The sequence below is a fragment of the Protopterus annectens genome, chromosome 9.part0 (assembly GCF_019279795.1).
Source record: "Protopterus annectens isolate FY-2018-M chromosome 9.part0, PAN1.0, whole genome shotgun sequence".
Lineage (NCBI taxonomy): Eukaryota > Metazoa > Chordata > Ceratodontiformes > Protopteridae > Protopterus > Protopterus annectens.
In genome coordinates this window covers 191,815,841-191,833,182 of record NC_056743.1, presented here as the reverse complement: position 1 = coordinate 191,833,182, position 17,342 = coordinate 191,815,841, and the positions used below count along the sequence as shown (strand labels likewise).

General features: G+C 44.8%; 1 protein-coding gene across 1 annotated transcript in view; it reads right to left on the bottom strand.

Moving 5' to 3' along the window:
- Window positions 1–17,342, bottom strand: part of USP47 (ubiquitin specific peptidase 47) — a 3,572,488-nt gene that overhangs the window by 3,214,144 nt on the left and 341,002 nt on the right. The window contains exon 2 of the mRNA XM_044082726.1: window positions 3,862–3,921. Coding sequence (XP_043938661.1) covers window positions 3,862–3,921 — 60 coding nt within the window. The remainder of the gene's footprint in view (window positions 1–3,861; window positions 3,922–17,342) is intronic.

The window sequence follows — 17,342 nt, the reverse complement described above, 5'->3', positions numbered from 1 at the left end:
CTACAGACACAACCACTACCTCAGTCCCTCTACCAAAAAAAACTTAGCCTCTTCCTACCTTCTCCCCTCTCTTTTATACAATGCACCTGTTAACCAATCTACAGCTCAGCCTACAATCCAAACGAGACCTGTTACCATAAAATTAGTAAATTCGCAACCAGTTCTAATTACTCTACCCACCACTTCCTATCCCTCCTCCCCCTGCAATGACTCAAGACTCCCAAACCACTTGAAATTCATTCAGCTCACCAATGACGACAAACTCATCTTCAATCCTTCCAACTGCCCATCTCTCACTACCACCTTTACCCCTATTATTCCTAACCACCCTCTCTGATCAGAAAACCAAAATCTCCTACAAATCTACAAACCCTCTCGTTCCCCAAGTCATCTTCTGCTGTCCTACTACTAAATTATAGAACTTCCTCCCTCCCTTTGCAATATTCCTAATCATACCAACTTTAAATCTCACTTGTTCTTGCATCTATCCTCTAAATGAGCATGTCCATGTCACTCTTCTACTTAATCCCCCCCTTTCCCTCTCATTACTACCAATTCACACCACATTTCACTACTGGACAATTCTCCTACTACACCTTTATGATCTTATTTGATGTCATCAGTGCTGGAGATCTAATATTTATTTATTTTATATCTGCACTCCATTACCTGTATTACTCCTCTCAATGACTGCTTTTATTACCTACTCTGTACTATACGGGTTGCCCACAGCAAAAAGTATTGTTATACTGCACTGTATATTTTCATGATGTATTGTTTTAATCTTTATATGTATGTATGTTTATGTGAAAATTCTTGTTGTATATTTCTTGCATATCACAGATTCATTTTGTAATTTGTAAGTTTAATTGTCTGTAACATGTTATTTGGAGCTTATATCCCTAGGCCTCCACTGAAAACACGCTCTTCTTGGCCCAGTGGACTTCCCCGGTCATCAAACCAAAATAAATAAATTGGGGACAGAGAAGAGGTATGATTCATTGCACTGCACAATATGCTAATGAAAGCTGATTATGCTGCCATCATCCAAATAGCTATCAGAGGATTCTGTATTACGCATTTACCATCCCTAGCGCGTATGCTCATAAAGTGTTTGGCATACAGTGGGCCTTACCAACTGTATGTCACTTGCTTTTATCACATGGTCAATCACAAGGTCCTGCCTCCATGTCCCTTCTGGTCTCCACCAGGGATTCAATCACTGCATGTATAACCTAGGCATGTCCACCCAAAATAGAGGAGCAGACATTGCCTTGTCCCTCCTCTCTTTCCCTCCACTAGCTCCTCCAGTGCCCAAACCACTAACTGAACTGTATAATCCTTTCTAGTACTTAAGCCCATACACATCTCTTCTGCATTTGTGACAAGTCCACCACTACTCCATCTTAGCTTAAAGGCACAGTAGTGGATACATACTTCTCCAACTCAGTTTTAATAACAGCCTCCCTTCTAGGCTAGAATGTAGTGTGTTCCTAAACACCACTGTTTTCGTTTCAGGCATATCTCAATCTTCCTACCATACTGAAGTCCCTCTCTCTTATTTCTTGCAATAAGAAATCACTACACTGCCAAGTTCTTTTCTACTTCAGCTTGCCTCTGGCTGACATATGCAACCATTCTGAGAAGGATATTGCTAATTCCTATACAGTCATCTTTCTTCAACCACCTCTACTACCTCTGCTTTGAAATCACTGATGCCTATGTGGACCACAGCATGCATCCAGACTTTTGTCTTTATGACCACCATATTCACCTCCTCCAAAAGCCTATGCACAGCTTCTCTGTAATCCATTCCTACTGTTTCCAATGTCAAGACAGTCATTTTGGTAAACGGGTCTACAATCACTAAATTCGTATATGCATAAGCCAGAATAAGGAATGAGGTACTTACAAATTTCTTACTGGCTCTGTAAGATGGTTACTAGAAAGTAATTCCTGTTACGTCTTTATAAGATACTAAATGCACACAAAAATTCCCAATAATTTATTTACTTATTTATTAACTAGCTCAAGTTATCATTAAACTGTTTTCTTTTTTTATGACACATAAAAAGGCTTTTAGCCTTTCGAGTTGCTTTCAAGCCTTCTATTAACATGTCCTGCCTTACAGCCTATCCTGCTGTTATTCTTCCTCCAATTAACAATGTTTGGAAACCTTTGTACATCTGGCTGCCCTGTACCTTCCAATTCTGCTGTACATATTCCAGTTACCTTTAGTTAATCTGCATGATAATACAACTGTTAATATATTTATTTCATATATGATGCTGCTGTTTCAACTAATGCCTTCTGCTTACAAGCATACATTGTTACTTGCATGTCAGCTCTGATTTTGTTGATTCACATATACGCTGCTTATACTTGTTACCATCTGTACTAAGCTTATATTGTACAACCAAAGTAGCACTCTACCTCATTCTCCTGACCAGCTGATAAATGGATTCTTGATGAAATGGTCCACTACACAGGTTAACGAATAATAAAATAAACAAATAAAACTAGTTAGATGAGCTGACATGACAGCTCTTTTCAGCATCAATCTGGGCCATAGGCACAAAAAAATGCAATTAAATTGTACAAAATATGGCAATATACTGTCAGAACATGCACAAGAAACGTATTTGACCACAAAATAAGGTCAGAAAAAACCTTACAATCCTGGGTGCCAGGGGAAACACAAAAGACTTATAGGAACAAATATTAACTTAGATACATATATTAAACAATAAAATATATGCATATGAAATATTACACTGTCAAAGCCAGGAACTCTGCACAAGAGATAAAAAATGTTTTCAGTCTTGCATGCAAATGTTTTAATGTATGTTTTAATGTGTGTGTATTCCTAAAATTTATTTTCAAACAACGCAGATATGTGTGTATGTATGTATGTGTGCTTCAGTAATCACACAGCCATATTTACAGTCTTTTCCCCAAACCCAGTCTGGCTTGTCCTGCAAAATAACTCCCTCTCCTTCTCTTCAAGTACATCCATATCCACCCTTGCACTCTACACTCACTAAAATCAAATCAAATCATTTAATGCATTTTCAAAGAGAAAATGTTGAAAGCATTCACAACTCATTTATTTCAATTTTATTCACTACTCTGATTACCCAATTTATACAGTTTACTGGACAGAAAAATGCATACAAAAGTATACAGAAACCTGCATGCACACTGTTCTACTGGTTCTACTGAAATGTTTGAATAAGCCACATGTTGTTAAACATCTATTTCGATTTTATCATTAAACACTTACTTGACTGACCTGCAGTTAAGCTTGCATTTTTTGCTTCCTACTCCTAATGCAGAAGTTTTACAAAACACTACTTAGCCTTAACATTTACCAGTGTATGTGTATTTGAGTACGGTTCATCATCTGTAATGTAGAAATGTTAAGAAAACTTGTGATGGAGTGGCTCTCCTCCATATAGTTTGCTTCACATACCAAACTACATAAAAAACGCTGCAAAGCCATAGGCACAGTTCAACAAGTCATCCAATGTTATGTAACGATACAGAAATTTACAAACTCTCCCACTGTGCTAGGTCAATCATCATCCTTTTAATTAGGTAGCAGGCAGGATAAAAATGCAGTTAATGAGCTTTATGTTCTAATATGCAGTTCTATATGTTAAATCCTTCATTCCTGGAAAAACAAAGACTGCAAGCTAAATGTACAATTAGAGCAGCTCCATTTATTTTAAAGGCTCCATTCTAATTTGTATTTACATGCCCAAAGAAGCATTACTCATGCGTAAGTTCATGAGTCAAAAAGATCATGCAAACAGCAAATCTTAGATCTGCAGTATCTGTAATACAGTCAGACCTCTCTACCTGAGCAAATTTCTTCTTCAATTCCTCAAAGACACTCTGTCTGCAACTCCAAAACATACCCTATGACATATGAAAACAAAAAGCGTTACTAATGGTTACAGTACATATCTGCAATACAACAGACACACAACTGGCTATCACATACACTAAAATTCGATTACTTATTGTGTTCAACCTGCAGATTTAAAATTAGGGTGCCCAAAATAAACTGATTCTGCAAAACCTTTTAGATTCAGGAAAGTACCTATGCAGCAGCAAATCTGATTATTTTATATACATTATCCTTCAGTTAAGCATACACATCAAGACAGAAAACTGGAAATCTGTCCCTACACCAATTAGTAAACAGTATGCTTGAGATGTCTGCTATGCTGTTGAAAGGTAGAGATGTGTGGATATAGTCGCAGCAAAAGATGTCTGAACACTGCAATCACTTCCGCAAGAATTCATTTCACGAATGGAGAAAATATAAATATCTCAGGCACCCAACATGAACTTTCAGCAGTTGGCTATTCCAAAGGGCACATCAATGTAGTTTCAAGTCATTGCTATTAAGGGTCTTCCAATAAAACTGTGCACCAATAGTGTACGCCACTCCATTCTTTAGTACCAGGAAATGTAAAAGAACAAATATACCAATAAATGCTCTTGGAAAAGCTAAAGAAGCCTAGACAGCCTAACCATAAAAAAAAAAAACAAAATTAAAAAAAAAAATAAGTTGTGTACTCACCATAACATTCCATCTGTGTTGTCAATTTTCATTCATTTTTGATGAATGGGACACTGTTCTGATCTTCGGAACCAGCTCGGCCATTATACAGCTCGCACCAGCCAAAAAAACTCTCAAGCTAAGACTCTACTCATAATGCCCCTCTATCCATTACCTCAGATCGAGTTTGCAGACCCTAGCAAGAGTATACACAGAAATTGTAAGCAGAAACAATGTCCAAGCTAACAACCCTTTGGCAACCCAGGACAAGGGTCTGATCTGCCAGTCAATCTACAGGAGGGGGAAGGAGGGTGGGATGTCAAGAATGAACAAAGATCGACAACACAGATGGAATGTTATGGTGAGTACACAGGTTCTTTATCTGATGTTGTCAATCTTCGTTCATTCTTGATGAATGGGACAGAGTCCCCAGCTACTTTAGTATCTGGCTGGCCTTATGGAAGGATATTCCTGGGAACCATAGAGCCAAAAGATGCTCTTCCCCTGGAGACCATTTCCAATATGTAATGAGTGATAAAGGTAGGAGGCCTAGCCCAAGTTACAACTGCACAAATTTAATCCATAGAAGCTTTTGAATAAAAAACTGCTGATGTGGCTACTGGTCTGGTTGAATGCGTTTTAACAGGCGCACATAACTTTTGGTTGTTATGTGCATAAATAAAGGTAACACAATCTCTCAGCCATTTAGATAACGTCACTTTTGATACAGCTTGTCCAACCGTTGGACCAGGAAAAGAAATGAACTGATCTGATTTCCTGGACTCTTTAGTCCACTTCACGTCAAAACTTAGTTGCCTGTGTACATCCAGTAAGTGTAAACAATATTCACCTTTGTTGGAAAACTTGGGGAAGAAAACTGGTAATTCAACAGTTTGATTAACACTGGATTCAGAGACCACCTTAGGAAGAAAGGAAGGGTTAGTTCTCAATGACACCCTGTCTTTATGAAAGATGACATATGGGGGTTTTGCACATAATGCCTGGCTCTCAGAGACTCTTCTGGTGGAAGTGATGGCTACTAGAAAACAAGTTTTCAAGGAAAGGAATTTAAGGTGGCAGGTAGCTGCCAACTTAAAGGGAGGTAGTACTGCAAAATCAAGGTGAGATCCCAAGGAGCTAAAGGATCTTTGAATGGAGGTTTAAGACGCAAGGTACTCTTGAGAAAGACCTTGCACAGACGATGGGAAATTAAAGTATGGTTGTTGTAGCCATTGTGAAAATTGTAAATGGCTGCTAACTGGACCCTAATGGTGGAAGCAGAGGCTCCTTGGTCAAACAGAGCTGCCAGAAATTGTAAAACTTTTTCAAAAGGTGTCGAAAAGGGATCTAAATCGTTTTCAGAGCCCCAAATTGAAAATCTCTTCCATTTACTGGAATACAGTCTCCTGGTGGAAGGCCTATGGGAGGCCAGAAGAATCATTTCTACTGGGGAAGTCATATTATTTGGCCTGGTGATTAACGGAACTGGAGGAACCAAGCTGTGAGCTTGAGAGTGCGCAGATCGGGGTGCACCAATCCCTGGGGGTGAGACAGCAGGTCTGGAACTGTGTCCAGAATCCACAGATGGTGAATCAAGTGAGGCCACAGAAAGGGGAATCATCATACCTGGACCAGAAGGGAGCAATGAAAACCACTTTGCTTTGCAACCTTTGGATTTTCTTTAGGAAGAGGGGTATGAGGGGAAACAGGGGAAAGGCATAAAAAAGACCCGAGGGCCAATCGAGAAGGACAGCGTCTCTCGGGGACTCCCTCTGAGGGGGGATTAGGAAAAAGTAGCTGCTGTATTTGTTGACTGTTGGGGAGGCAAAGAGATCGCAGTAAGGCTGGCCTCACCAGCGAAAGATTTCCTTTGCCACTTGGGATTCACAGACCACTCATGAGGCAGTAGAATGTGCCTGCTCAGCTTGTCTGCTATCACGCTGGAACTCCCCGTGATATGCATTGCCACAAGAAAGCATTTGGAAGATACGTTGAGATGGGCTCCTACGAATTCTATGTCCTGAGTGGGAGAGAGCTATGACTTTTCGTTGTTGACCGTTATGCTCAGGGCACTGAACAACTGTATGATGGTCTGTGGCTTGAAGGAGTAGATGCCTGGTAGGGGCGGGTGAGGAGCCAGTCATCTAGACAAGGAAACACCCAGAATCTGTGCAGTCTCACATGGGTCGTGACTGCTGCCATGCATTTGGTGAACACTTTGGGGCTGTGGTGAGGACAAAGTGCAGCGCTCTGAACTGATACTGGCTGGCCCCTAGCCGAAAGCAGAGATACCTTCTTGAGCATTTGTCCATCTTTATGTGGTAATATGCATCTTGAAAGTCTATATTGCACATCCAATCATTTTCATCTAGAAAGGGGAGAATAGACTGAACCGTAACCATCCAGAATTTTGGCTGCTGAACAAATTTGTTCAGAAGGCTGAGGTCTTCTGTGGCACTAAAAAGAACCTGGAGTAAAATCCAGATCTTATCTGTTCTGGGGGACCTCTTGAATGACTTTTTCCAGCAGCTTTTGAACTTCTATTGCTGCTTGATCCCTCTGATTAGGTGGAACATTGGGGATTTTTCTTTGTGATCTCAGGAAAAGGATGAAAGGGATAGGATAGCCTCTGGTAATGATTCTCTGTGCCCAGGTATCGGAGGTTAATTGTCACCAGGCTGTCAAGTACAGTGAAAGTCTTCCCCAATTGTTTCCAGAGGTAAGCAATCGGGCTTTCCTTCCGCAGCGCTGATGGGGCTGTCCACAGGAGGAGTCTCTAGAGCCCTGGTATTGCGGGCCACCTCTGCCACGAGATCAGCTCCTTCTGTTTGAGTACCCTCCTCTGTCCCAAGGGGAGCGACCGACATGTGCGTCCTAAATAGGACCATGGGACTTCTTGAACCACACCTTTCCACTCCTCTAATTCCTGGAGTAGGATCGCTGAGGAGTAGAAAAACGAATTCCCACAGCAGACAGGGTCTTTCTATCCTTTTCACACCTGGCTAATGTGTCCTTTACCTTAGATCCCAACAAAGATGATCTGTCAAACGGCATTGACGAAGGAAGACTTGAATGACTCTGCAAATTCAGACAAGCGCATCCAAGCACGGTGCCTCATGGCAATGCCTGAACCCGCTTGCCCTGGTCATACTCTCGGCTGCTTGTGCAATGAGCCGTATGGAAGAATTCGATATAGACTCCAGGGTGGCCAGCTGAGAGGCGACCTTATTCTGCACCTTGTCAGACACTGTTCCTGCAAGAGTATCTGACAATTCCTTAAACAGATCTCTCTGGAGTCTAGTAAAATATACCATGAAGTTCAAAACCTGAGTGCGAAGGTCGATGAAGCGTAGACTCACTTTCTAAATCTGTCCAGTGTCCCAGACTCCCAGTTAGGAGGATGGACAGCAGAACTCTCATCAGCAAGCTTCTGCTTGGTGCCACCACCATCTACTGCTAAACCCTTAGCCCAGTACTGGTGGTCTTCAGGAGGTGATAAAATTTTATCTGGTCTCCAGGGAATAGGCTCTATGGAGTCTGGGGCCTTACAAGCCCACTGTGCGATCAGCTTAATAATATTTCAGTGGGTGGGGTCACCCAGGAAGTAGATGTTCGAGAATCCAGTTACCCCTCAACTTAAGGATCTCTAGGATGTCTCCAAATCAGACTTCTTCAGGGGGTGACCGGGAGGAACCTTCCCCTCATCGAAATCTGTGTCCTTGGTGACGGATTCTTCTGGGGAATCTAGGTGTTTCCTCTTGCATTTCTTCTTATGGGGGAGGGGTCCTCAGCAGGGATCTCTGAGGTAGACTCCGAAGAAGAGGGGGCCCTGTACAGGGGTAACTTCAGTACTCGCTGTCCTGTCATGGGAACTGGTGTCAGCTCTGGACCAAAAGATATGGTGATGTGACACTCCGATGCAGGAAGAACCAGCTGAGAGCCTGCAGAGGCTAAAGCTCTCTCCATAACCTGAAAGGCAGGACTCTCCCCAAGGAGGAATGGAAGCCCAGAACCGAGAAAGACCACCTCAGAACTGAGATCACACCCTGCCCCGAGAGTCCGCCCTCCACAGCAGGAGCTGAGAAAGGACCCACAACCGAAGTCCTGAGAGACAAGTTCGGTTCTGCATAAAAAACCAGGAGCCGATCGAGACTCTCGGAAACAGCAGTTGAGTCTTGGCCCTGAGAATCTGTCGGTTCTGCTGAGGGAACCAAATAAGTCAGAGCAACATCCTCTGCAGACATAGGGATGTCTAACGGCACCGGAACCATCAGTACCAAGGGGATCGAAGTGCTAGGCTCCAAAGCTCCGGTGGAAGTCAGAGGAGGAGACAGGGTAGGAGTCCTTGGAGAAGACCCCCCAATTCCAGGAGGGAGAGGGGCCTGAAAAAGGGCAGGAATACCTCTGGTCACCAACAGCTGATCCACCAATATTACATCGACCTTGGAGATACTCCTGGAGGATTGAATGGACAATCCTGAAGGAGACTCAGGTCATTCCAGAAAGGGAGTGGGCAACTGGCACTCAAAGAGTTCTATGGAAGGTGAATATCTCATCCTGGGAAAAAGATTCCGATCTGGTTTCTGAACCAAGGGGTTGGGCATTGGAATAGTCAGCACCGAGACCTTTGCTTTCGGTTCTGCGGAGGTAGTTGGAACCATAGCCTTATGTCTTTGTACCACTGGTGCCATGGAGGATGCAGGTACCAAGTGGTTCTTTTTGACAGGGTGCGATTTTGGAGGGGAATCAGACTTAGACAAAGCTTCACTAAAGGTAGTTTTTAACAAGCCCTTCAAAATGAACTTATTCTGATGCTCGACCAAGGCCCGGTTACTAAAGGCTTGGCAGATGTCGCAATTTTGGTCAAGATGAGAAGCTCCTAGATAATAAACGCACGAAAGATGCCCATCAGAATTGGGCATCTGTCTTCCACATTCTTGGCACTGTTTAAATCCTGAAGTGTCCTTATGCGTTTCCAACATTTTTTTTTTTTAAAAAAAAAAGGAAATTAGTGTCTAAATACACACACACACACACACACACACACACACACAGGACAGGTGGAAAGTCTACCAAAAATGGTAGAGGAGAAATACCAAAAGGGTACAAGAGAAGAAAGAAGGAAGTACCAATGGTAGTACTAAGAATCATCGCAAATGGTAAGAAAGGTGGGAGAGGGGTTGCCAACAATGGTAACAGAGATTACCAGAGGTATAGGGTAGAGTATACACACACACACAAACACACACACACTTCTATAGATAGCACAAATATAAGAAATTTAAGACTTAGCTGAGAGCAATGGCTCATGCGTCTTGCTGACAGAGCGGCAAACGAGATCTGAGATAATGGAGTGAGGGGCATTGTGGGTAGAGTCTTAGCTCAAGAGTTTGTTGGCTGGGGAAAGCTGCATAATGGCCAAGCCGGTGCTGAAGATTCGAACAGAGTCCCATTCGTCAAGAATGAACGAAGACTAACATCAGATTAAGCTTGAACAGAAGCAGCACCAACACATGTATGGAATAACACACCACCAGCCATGAAAACTTTTAACTCTACAGTCACCACTGTGCCCAAATTATGTACACGTGCACAAGACAGTAGAAAGGAGCCTGTTCTATAGCAATGATCCTACAATATGAACATATAATGTTAAGCACAGTCACCCAGTTGAATCAACATGTTGGCTGGCATGCAAGGAAGCCAAAACAAATAATGCTCTATAACTTAAGCAGCTATCCAAAACATAATGTTAGGAGTATGTGTGATGGATGCCAAGGCAGCATCCTCCCAAACACATTTTTGGAAAAGGATGCAGTTGCAGTTTTTGACCTGGTGGAGCAATCCCTAACCTCTCCAGTTACAGCTGAGCTTTACTGGACATAAAAAATCAATGCAACTTGCCAGCCTCTTGACTAGATTTGTTTTCTCACTAGACAACCCTGTTTTCCTTTCATAAAAGATCCAAGCAGCTGATTGAACCACTTTTGTGAACCAGTTCTTTCAGTACAGTAGCTATATTGTCTGTGGAAACCTACAGTACTCAAAATTCTTTCACTTTTCTTCTTCATCTAGGTGGGAAATGTCAAGCAACTGGATAAGCTGATTTAGAGAGACTTCAAAGACAACTAAATGCATAAAAGGGACTGATTTTTATTAGATCTTTTTATTTCCTCACAGACAAAATGTATATGGCACTCTGCAACTAAGGCCTGCAGTTACGAAATCCTTCAAGATGAAGCGAGTCTTACCAAGAAATGCATTCAAGTTTGATGAAGTAACATGTCCAGATTTAAGAGAACCTATTTAACTTCTAATTTACAAAGTTCATATTCCATGTATGGATAACAGAAAATCTTTTGTGTGTCAAAGAATCCCCTTTAAGAACTGTTTTACAACATCATGGGAAGCCATAGGAAGTTATGCAAGCAAAGATGGCTAACAAATGCACTTTAATGGAGGAATAAGGTTAACCAGCAATATAAGGCACCAAGAACATACAAAATATAAGGCACTGATGACGTCACTTGATAAATTCCTTCATTTTTGTAGCACAAAGAAAATCTGGCTGGCATAGATAAGTAACACTTCCCAATGCTAAGCTTTTTAGAAAATATAGAGCCTTTAGAAAAAAAAAGAAGTTATGTACTCACCATAACGTTCCATCTGAGAAGTTGTACTTCATCTGTCTTCAACCTATGGGAATATGGACCCATATATCGGATCCAAGCAGGCAAAAATTACTAGCATCACCTCCAGACTCCTTCCCTTACCCATAATACACCTCCACTGCCTTCCATCCCCAGATCGAGTTTGCAGAACATATACTTAGAACCTGACCTGATACATCCTTGTGACCTATACTACAGCCCGTAGGCTTAACATGCACCAAGGTCCGGGGGAAGGAGGGAGGGACGGTTGAAGACAAATGAAGTACAACTACTCAGATGGAACGTTATGGTGAGTACATAACTTCTTTATCTGAAGTAGTTACTTCATTTGGTCTTCAACCTGTGGGACAGAGTCCCCAGCTACTAAACTCCTGGGAGACCCTCATGGAAGGATATTCCGGAGCACCATGGAGCCAAAGGATGCTCTCCTTCTAGATGCCAAATCCAATATGTAATGGGAAATAAACGTATGAGATGAGGACCAAGTAGCTACAGAGCAAATGTCATCCAAAGACACCCTAGACCAGAAAGCTGCAGATGTAGCAATGGACCTAGTGGAATGAGCTTTAACCTGACCTGGAGGAGACATGCCTTTGTCCTTACAGACCTGCAGGATGCATGCAGAAATCCATCTAGCTATAGTGACCTTGGAAATAGGTTTGCCGAAAAAGGGTCTATAGAATGAAACAAACAATTGCTCAGATTTACGAAAATTTTTTGTCCTGTGTAAATAGAATTGTAACTGTCTATGAACATCCAACATGTGTAGTTTGTATTTCATCCTGTTGGTAAAATTGGGAAAGAACACAGGCAAATTTATAGTCTAATTGATATTGACTGGTGACGCCACCTTAGGAAGAAAAGATGGGTTGGTTCGAAGGGAAACTCTATCTTTATGAAAAATTATGTACGGGAATTTTATGGACAAGGCCTGTAGTTCTGAAACCCTTCTAGAAGAGGTAATCGCCACCAGAAAAGCTGTTTTCCACGATAGAAATTTTAGATCTGCAATTGCGGCAGGCTCGAAAGGCGGAGCGACCAAAGCTTGGAGAACCATAGAAAGGTCCCACGGGGGGACATGAACTTTGACAGGGGGGCGTAGTAAAAAATTGCCTTTAATAAAGGCTTTACACAGTCTAGAAGATGCCAAGGATACAGAATTCTCACCCACATGAAAATGAGAAATGGCAGCTAACTGAACTTTGACAGTAAAAGAACTAGCTCCATGCTGGAAAATATCCTCTAGAAAATCAAGAATGACGGAAATAGGAGCCGTAAAAGGATCTAAACTCCTCTGAGAGGCCCAGAAAAAAAAACATTTCCATTTGCTGAGATAAACCTTTTCGGTAAGACTTGTGAGCAGCTACCAAAATAGACTTAACTGAGGAGGAAAGTCCAGGAGTCCTAGCAATCACGGGAACTGGAGCAGCCAAGCCGTGAGCTTCAGGCTCAGATGAGGCACCCCCCGATGGGTGTGAACTCAGATCCTGAACGGATTCTAGGATCCAAAGTGGAGCCAGAAGGTGAGACCAAAGGAAGGGAAACCATAACTGGCAAGGCCAGAATGGGTCAATGAGGATCACCTTGCTCCCCAGTCGACAAGCTTTCTGCAGAAACCTCGGGATAAGGGGAACTGGCGGGCAAGCATACAAAATACCGGGAGGCCAAGCATGAACTACAGTGTCTCTGGGGGACTCCCCAGGCGGAGATTTTAGAGCGAAAAACCTGCTGCACTTCGCGTTGGAAGGAGATGCGAACAGATCGCAGCAAGGTTGACCCCACTCGATGAAGATCTGTTCTGCTACTGATGGATTCAGAGACCACTCGTAAGGCATCAGAATGGTCCGACTTAGCCTGTCTGCTAGAATGTTGGACCGTCCCAGAATGTGCATTGCGATGAGAAAGCGACCGGTGGAGATCATCCATTCCCACACTCTCATGGCCTCTCAACAAAGGGGATAAGATCTGGTCGCTCCCCGTTTGTTGATATACTGGACTACTGATATGTTGTCTGATCGAATGGCAATCGTCCCCAGAGGAAGAAAGGCATGAAAGGCCTGCAACGCTAGAAGGACCGCCCTCATCTTTAGGACATTGACATGCAAGCTGGTCTCTAAGGGGGACCACAGGCCTTGGACTGTCCTGCCCGAACAATGCCCCCCATCACCCGAGTTGGGAGGTATCTGTGGTCATTGTGGTTTGGGCCGGGGCTGGAACAAAGGATCGCCCCTCCAAAATGTCCGGAGCGCTCATCCACCATATGAGGGATGACTGACGCACTTGACTCAGGTGGTTAGGATAGGTTAGTGGTAAATCCAACAGGGACCACTGAACCACTAGAGTCCACTGAAGAATCCGCATGTGTAGCCGAGCACATGGAATGAGAGTTATGGTCTCCGCCAACGAGCCTAGGGCCGTTAACAGTGATTCTGCTGTCAGGAGGTGAGAACGGTAAATTAGGGAGAAATGCATCCTGAGGTTCTGAACTCTTTCCAAGGTCAGGAACACTTTGAACCAATGTAATCTATCACCTGTACAGGCTCTAGTAGAGACTTCACTGTGTTGATGGTGATACCCAAACTCAGGGCAAGTGTCAGAAAGTAATCCCTGGTTTGGGAAAGTAGATGCCTGGTAGGAGCAGTGAGGAGCCAATTGTTCAAGTACGGAAGGACCTGAATCCCCTGAAGCCTCAGGTGAGCCACTACAACTGCCATCACTTTGGTAAACACCCTGAGGGCTGTGGTAAGACCAAAGGATAGGGCTCGAAATTGACAATTATTGGCCCCTAGCTGGAAGTGGAGGAACCTCCTGGAGCTTCTGTGCATTTTTATGTGATAGTAAGCATCCTGGAGATCTAACGAGCACATCCAGTCGCTCTCTTGCAGGTACGGCATGATGGACTGTAGTGTGACCAGCCGGAACTTTTCTTTGGCAACTGACGGATTCAGGGTAGAGAGGTCCAGGTTGGGCCTCAAGTCCCCTGTTTTCTTTGGCACCAAAAAGAACCTGGAGTAGAAGCCCGATCCAGACTGATCTGGGGGGACGATTTTGATGGCTCGTTTTCCTAGCAGCTTGGAAATTTCCTGTACTTGCTGCCTACCTTTGCGTGGGTAGATTGTCCGGGAGGTGTTTGGGAGGTATGGGGGAACCCACGAAGGGGATAGAAAATCCTCTGGATACGATTTAAAGCACCCAGCGGTCCACTGTTATGGACTCCCATGCCACTGGGTGTAAGGACAACAGTCCCCCGACTGCCTCCAGAGTAGAGCAGCCGGGCAACCCCTCAAGGTTGCCGCCTGGGTCTGTCCGAGAATGGTTCTCGAGACCTGAAGTTTCGCGGACCCCCTCGGCCTCTGGGATGGCGTCCATTCTGCCCCCCTCTGCCTCTAGGGGAAGAAGAGCCCTGAGTGTCCCAAGAATACTGAGACTTCCAGGACCACATCTTCTTTTGCCCCCTCTGGTTCCAGGAAAAGGACCTTGGAGGGTTAGAGTAGGGGATCCCAATGGCAGATAGTGCGTTCCCATCCTTCTCACTCTGGACTAAGTGTCTCCTTGATGGTCTTACCGAAAAGAGTCAAACCGTCATAAGGGGCATTAGCAAAGGACCCCTTAAAGCATTCAGTGAATTGGCACAACCTGAGAGAGGTGTTATGCCTCATGGACATGCCAGACCCAGCTGCCCTAGCCGCTCCTTCCGTAGCATAGGAGAGGAGTCGCATGGATGTATTTGATACTGCTCTCAGAGTGGCCATTTTTGTGGAGAACAAAGCCTTGTCCTCCTGCAACATGGACTTGGGCGGAGGCTCCTCCAGCTCCTTCACTAGGTCATGTTGGAGTCTCGTGGCATGGCCCAAGTAGTTCAGCTCCCTTATTGAAAAGGTAGTTGAAGCATACACCCGCTTCCCTAGGCGGTCCATAATCCATGACTCTCGGTCAAGAGGGTGGACCGAGGAACTTTCCTGAGATAGTTCCTTCATGGCTGCTGCTGCTACCACCATGGCGTCCACTGGGGAGCCCTTTTTCCAGGAAGACCTGTCAATAGGGAGACTCATAACCTTATCGGGGCCCACGAGGTGATCAAATCCACTGAAGGATCCACAGGAGGGGACACCCAAGACATAGATGGGCCCATGCCGAAAGCCTCCAGAAACACAGACCCATCAGAGGAGGGCTTGGGGGCAGACCAACCTCCCTGCTGGCACAGGAACTTCATGATATCTCCAAAGGAGACATCGTCGGGAGGTGATCTTGGAGAGCCCTCCCCATTATCTAAATCTGTGTTCTCAGTTTGGGACTAGGGGGAGTCCAAGTGCCTCCTCTTGCATGTATGCTTGTGAGGCACATCTGGGGCTCTCTGGGGAGCGCTCGCAAGCCATCTGTTTCTATGGGGGAATCGTCTGGGGCTCTTTGGGCACAGGCTGTCCCTCTGGTAAGACAATGGGGACTGTAGACAGAGCCGAGGGGGTCTGGGCGGAGTCTGAGGGGGCGGTCAGGGGCCTCGATCCAATGGAGAAGACCTGTTCTACCACATCGAACGCCAGAGAGCGGACCTCCTGGGAAGCTAATAAGGAGGCTGGTCTCCCTGGATCCGACGTGAGAATCGGAGCCGGACCTAAGTGGACAGTTCCACTCTTTCAGATCTGACACTCAGGCTCAGTCTCCGAGAGCAGCTCGGATCTGAACTGGTCAGATCCGAGATGCTCCAGGCAGCTGTTGGCGCTGAGGACGCAAGGACCATTGGCATCTATCCCCTGACCAAGGCCAACCTTGGATCCGAGAACTACGAAGCCGAGGGTTGGATTGGGAAAGGAGAAATGTGCTGCAAAAAGGGAAGCGAGCTCCCCCCTCCTGAGGGAGGGGGGGCTGGCAAGACCACCATCAGGATCTGTGTACGGATAAAGCGCCTCATCATCTTATCCCGATCCATGTCCGATAAAGAACAGGTCGACTGAGACGAGGCTAACGACTCTGACCTTGCCGGTCGGGGAACCGAGGCCCTGGAGACTGAACGTGCCTTCTCTGGCTCCGGGTAGAATCTTGGAGACTGGAGCCGAGGGGAGTCATGGGTCCGTGCAGACTTGCTCGGGGACAAGAGGTCCGGGAAACCTCTTCCTCTTTTCCTTCATCTTCAACTCTGTCTCCCACTCTCTGCCTCTCCTCAGCTCCACTACCACAGGCTTAGATGCAGGAGTTTGAGTCCCAGCCTGGGAGGGGGGGAAGCCAGAGGGAGAGAAGCAGGAGAGGCAGCCACAGTAGCTGCTGTGACTGAAGCCAAGGACGAGGAAGGAGGATCAGTGGCAGGCAGAAGACCTTTGAGGGCTAACTTGGCCTTTCTATCCTTCCAAGCTCGGGGGTTGAACCCTGCACAAATGGAGCACTCCACATTAAGGTGGGCCACACCTAAGCACAACACACACACACACACACACACACACACACACACACAGTGTGGCCATCCACTGGGGAAAGCTTATGGCCACACTCTGTGCAGCACTTAAAGATAAGCTTTTCAGCCATACTATCAAGCAAGAAGCCTTAACAAAAAGAAAGGGACAGACCAAAAACTTTCTTTCTTTAGACTAATAACACACCCACTCACCACTCTAGACTGACTAAGAGAGGGGGGAGAGGCAGCACAGACAAACTACTCTAAACTACAACTACAAACCTACACTCGACGCCAAAGCAATAGGAAGGGAGAAAGGGTACCTATACTAACCTGAAACGGCTAAAAGTAACAGAAAATTTAGAAAAACGTACAATTGGAATCACCCTGCTAGCTGGAGCTCTAGAGACACGATGTTTTACAAATTGTGTCAAACGGGATCCGGGGATGGAAGAACAGTGGAGGTGTATTATGGGTAAGGGGAGGAGTCTGGAGCTCGGAGCTGATGCTAGTAATTTTTACGGGTCGGATGTGTATTCCCACGGGTTGAAGACCAAATGAAGCAAACTACTTCAGATCAGGTATTAGTCTGAAATCGTCCATGCTGCTAGCTTTAGTGTCTTATGGTTTGGATATAGAAAGTATAGTTTTATGAACAAAAGTCAACATAACAGTAGATGCTTGAGTGGTAGGATCACTAATGCAGCAATGTTAT